Below are 5000 nucleotides of genomic sequence, written 5' to 3'. Positions count from 1 at the left end.
CAACACTATCTACATATTTTACAGTAATCTTTTGTGTTATAGTCAGGACAAACCTAAGCATGTGGTATTACACAGGACCAAAGGGAAAAAAAAACATGATTAGCAGCCCAATCCCCTCAAGGTGAATTTACAACACGTCGACGATCAGATTGATAGTCATGCACTCCTTGAAAACTGCTCTCCCTGCTCACCTGACCTTGGCTTCACTTTGTGAATGAGCAGAGCAATTGAACGAAAATGGGAAAAGACTCGTTTTTTTAATTATTGCATTAACATGGCACCTTTCTTCTCTTCCATTAAAACCCTCAACAGTGTGGAAAGAGGGAGTTAAGGGCTGTTTTGGTGAGGGGTCTGGGAGCAGAAAGAGTAAAGTCTTTTTTAACCACCTCCTAACTCTCTCATTCTCTCATTCTCTCATTCTCTCTCTCTCTCTCTCTCTCTCTCTCTCTCTCTCTCTCTCTCTCTCTCTCTCTCTCTCTCTCTCTCTCTCTCTCTCTCTCTCTCTCTCTCTCTCTCTCACACACACACACACACACACACACACACACACACACACACACACACACACACACACACACACACACACACACACACACACACACACACACACACACACACACACACACACACACACTACCCTCACCCCCTCCTCCCACCAAACCAAAACCCTGCAGCAGCCGATAAGGCACCCCCCGCAGAGATGTGAACTCAATAACTGGAAACACACTTTTCACTTCTCGCATTAGCTCTCGCGGAGGTGGGGGAAAGAAGAGGTGGCAGCATGGGTGCGAGACAGACAGCCACTGGATGATGGGGATGCCAGTGTGTGTGTGTGTGTGGGGGGGGTGATGTTGACAGGCCTGCTGACAGTGGGGGAGATAAAATGGTCAGTTCTCCCGGGCCCAGGCAAAAAGGTGGACCAAGAATTGAAATTGTACTGTATTACGAGTGGGGTCCTTTCAGATGATTTTGGTCTGGGCCCAGTCAAAGCTGTCAGCGAGCCTGGATGTTGGGGTGGTGGGATGGGGATGGGGATGGGGATGGGGCTTGGGATGGTTGGGGTGGTGGGATGGGGATGGGGATGGGGATGGGGTTGGGGATGAGGTTGGGGTTGGGGAGGGGAAGGTTGGGGTGGTGGGATGGGGATGGGGATGGGGATGGGGTTGGGGATGAGGTTGGGGTTGGGGAGGGGAAGGTTGGGGTGGTGGGATGGGGATGGGGATGGGGTTGGGGATGAGGTTGGGGTTGGGGAGGGGAAGGTTGGGGTGGTGGGATGGGGATGGGGTTGGGGATGAGGTTGGGGTTGGGGAGGGGAAGGTTGGGGTGGTGGGATGGGGATGGGGTGGGGGTGGGGGTGGGGAAGGCTGGGGTGCAGAGAACAGAGGAGCCCCAGGGACCCAGCTGCCATCTCTCTCTTCCTCTGAAACTACAGTACTATCCCCCCTTTTCAATGTTCTCCTCTCTCTTCCTACTAAACTACTATCCCCCCTTCTCCCTCTTCTCTCTCTCTTGCCGCCACCTCTCTCTTCGTCTTAAACGGCTATCCCCCCTCCTCTCTTGCCGCAGCCCTTTATCCTCTCCTCTTTGCCACTCAGACAAGCCTATTCTTTACCCTCCCATTATGCCAGCTCTCTGTGTTCCAGCCCCTTCTGCACATTCACCACTGCCACAGACCGCTACCATCCACATGAAGGTGCTTCAATCTCAACCCCTCTCTGAGTCAGTCTGTCTGTCTGTGTCCGTGTCCGTGTCCGTGTCCGTGTCTGTCTCTGTCTCTGTCTGTGTCTGTCTCTCTGTCTGTCTCTCTGTCTCTGTTTCTGTCTCTCTCTCTCTGTCTTTCTCTCTCTCTTTCTCTCTCTGTCTCTCTCTCTCGATCTATCTCTCTCTCTCCAGAGTTGGAAGGTCATTGGACATTTAATTTCGGTGTTATTTCAGACCAGTACTATGTACAGAGGAGGTGTATTCCAGGATGCAAGGTTTTTTATCAATTATCCTGGGTGTTACCCTGAGAAAAAGAACTAAAAAGAACCACCGATGTAAATCTGGTCTGGGCTATAGTTACTAGTTGTGTCAACAATAACATCAACCATCGATTTGTGCAATGCATCGCAATGCAAGGTAGGACAATTCAAATATTGATTCAGCATATGCCATAATCGATGTAGCATAGTTTTCAAGGTCCAATTATTTCTGTGAGCATTGCCAGAGCAGATGAGCTTTGAATTAAACTAAAGCAATTCAAAGCATTGAAAACTGCTGGACTGATACACACAACAGCCAATAAAATATTGTTCTGTATCTGATTACTTGTATTGCCTCATGACTGATGAAAAATTTGCCTCGCTTTCAGTGGGAATTTAATGCAGTGCAATGCATCGTAGAATCGGACGGACTCGATTCGAAACCTCCCGAATCATAATTTAATCGTATCATAAGGGCAGTACCAATGCAGACCACTACTAGTTACTGAACTACTTTCTGTACTTGATATGAAGAGTTCAGATGCAAACCCCCTAACTCCATTTCTGAAGACTTGAACTTATATATTTTTAGAGAACCCTGTTGCTGGTTTGGGTTACATTCATGTACTTGCTAATACATATAAATAGTTATATTACATAAATAAAATAAAAAATGTATGCAAATTTGATAGCATTGTATTAAATAAAAATGAATTAGGATTATTTTCTGAAAAGGCACTTAGGGGGTTTTGAATCTGAACTCTTCATAATATATTCCACAGGCATGCAAAGGGATGGGAATGAGATGTTGCACAAAGAGCAGGTGGATTGATCTTCTGTTCTACGTGTGCCTTACACATCATACATTACAGAGAACCAACATCTATCGAATTCCCCCCCACATGTGTTATGAATCATGTATTATGTATCATGTTTTATGTGCATATGTGTTACACATTATGTAAGTGTTCTTGGGAATAAAACTGACCCTGATGTTGAGGGTTCTGAAGCTTTGGACAGCCCATCTCGAGAATGCAATGTTATTGAAAACCTTAACACCTTACAAAACTCATTGGTAAATGTAGATGCGTCCCCCCCCCCCCCCCCACCCCCACCCCCCCCCGCCCCCCCCCCCCCCCCCCCCCCACCCCCCCCCCCCCAAATCAATAGCAGCAGGTCCTTGGTGACTCCATAACCATAATCACATATGCCAACGCAAATTAAATTCAGAACACACACACACTCGTGCACAAATTATTCTTGGATGAACAGCTGAGTGAATAATGAAATTTGGACCATAAGCACAACGAAGATGGCATGCATCCAACAGACTCTCAATGGAATAATGATTTAAGTGTGTGCATGCACACGCGCACGCGCACACACACACAAACACACACACACACACGCGCACACACACGCACGCACACACACACACACACACACACACACACACACACAAACACACACACACACACACACACACACACACACACACACACACACACACACACACACACACACACACACACACACACACACACACACACACACACACACACACACACAGGTAGTCACTGTCCACATTATCTATCATTGTCTATCAATACACAAACACACTCACAGATGCAGAGAGAGAGAGAGAGAGATAGAGAGAGAGAGAGAGAGAGAGAGAGAGAGAGAGAGAGAGAGAGAGAGAGAAAGAAAGAGAAGGAGAAAGAAAGAGAGGGAGAGATACAGTAGAGAGAGTCTATGGGTGGGTTCAATGCTTCATCACTTGGGGATGGTGGAGGGTATGGTGCTGGAGGTGGTGGTGAAAGACTATCCTCACCTGTCCAGGTTGAGCTTGTGGGCCAGCATCCTCCAGTCATTGCCGCGGGTCTGCGGGGCGTCCAGGCTACCGCACAGCTTCTGGCGGATGGAGAGGGGGATGCGGAAGGCGTTGGGGCCCACCAGGGTGGTGATGTTGCTGGCCGGGTCCAGAAGAGAGGTGTCGATGGACTGGGTGTCCTGAGGTGGAGGGAAAGAGGAGAGGAGCGGAGAGGAGAGGAGGAGCGGAGCGGAGAGGAGAGGAGAGGAGCGGAGAGGAGAGGAGAGAGGAGAGGGGAGGGGAGAGGAGAGGAGAGGAGAGGAGAGGAGAGGAGATGAGGGGATGAGAGGAGAGGAGGGGAGGAGAGGAGGAGCGGAGAGAACAGGAGAGGAGAGGAGAGGAGACAAGAAGAGAGGAGAGGAGAGGAGAGTGGTGTATAGTATAGTGTAGAGAAGAGAAGAGAAGAGAAGAGAAGAGAAGAGAAGAGTGGAGAAGAGAAGAGAAGAGAAGAGTAGAGTAGAGGTGTACGATTAATCCAGAGTCCAGAAGCATACTGCACACATTAGTATCATACCGTATGTATACCGTACAAACATCACATGCTTACAAATTAGCATACGGTTAGGTACATCCACTTGTAGAGCAAGAGCAGAGTGCAAAGGACAGAGAAAATCAAGTTTAAGTTCAAGTTTATTTAGCCATATCAACAGTATAAACATACAGTTGTTAGGAATGTTACTTGGTGTGCTCACACAACAACACAACAAAAGACACTAAACTGAGTGTGTGTGTGTGTGTGTGTGTGTGTGTGTGTGTGGGGGGGGGGGGTACATAAAGAAATAAACAGGGAATGGCATACAAAACATTGGAGACGTAGAAAAGTGCAATGGAATATTTAAAGTGCATGGTATGTACAGAACAGTAGTAGCATTGTGCATGTACATGTACATATGGCAGTGTCTGTGAAAAGACACCACCATGTTTTTTTAATCGATGCCCACTTTCTACAGTAATCTCTTCAGTGGGTTGGGATCTGCATTTTAAATTGGGTGCCATACCACCCTGGTGGAGCGGTTGACAAAAGAGGAGTAAAGCGAGGAGGCGGAAATGTGTTGCTCAGACATGCAAATGTCCTCCCTTCTTTTCTATGCGTAAAGGTACATGTTTTGTAGTTCAGTTAAGCTTATACGGTAGAATTCATGCTGCCTATTCACAAATGTTATCTTTTT

General features: G+C 47.5%; 1 protein-coding gene across 1 annotated transcript in view; it reads right to left on the bottom strand.

Moving 5' to 3' along the window:
- unc5cb (unc-5 netrin receptor Cb) overlaps nucleotides 1-5000 on the bottom strand; it is a 360953-nt gene that overhangs the window by 6164 nt on the left and 349789 nt on the right. Inside the window, exon 17 of the mRNA XM_063211692.1 lies at nucleotides 3793-3971. Coding sequence (XP_063067762.1) covers nucleotides 3793-3971 — 179 coding nt within the window. The remainder of the gene's footprint in view (nucleotides 1-3792; nucleotides 3972-5000) is intronic.

This window comes from Engraulis encrasicolus, chromosome 12 (assembly GCF_034702125.1).
Source record: "Engraulis encrasicolus isolate BLACKSEA-1 chromosome 12, IST_EnEncr_1.0, whole genome shotgun sequence".
Classification (NCBI taxonomy): Eukaryota; Metazoa; Chordata; class Actinopteri; order Clupeiformes; family Engraulidae; genus Engraulis; species Engraulis encrasicolus.
Note: the sequence above shows the minus strand (reverse complement) of the source record. Positions and strands in the feature narration are given on the sequence as shown.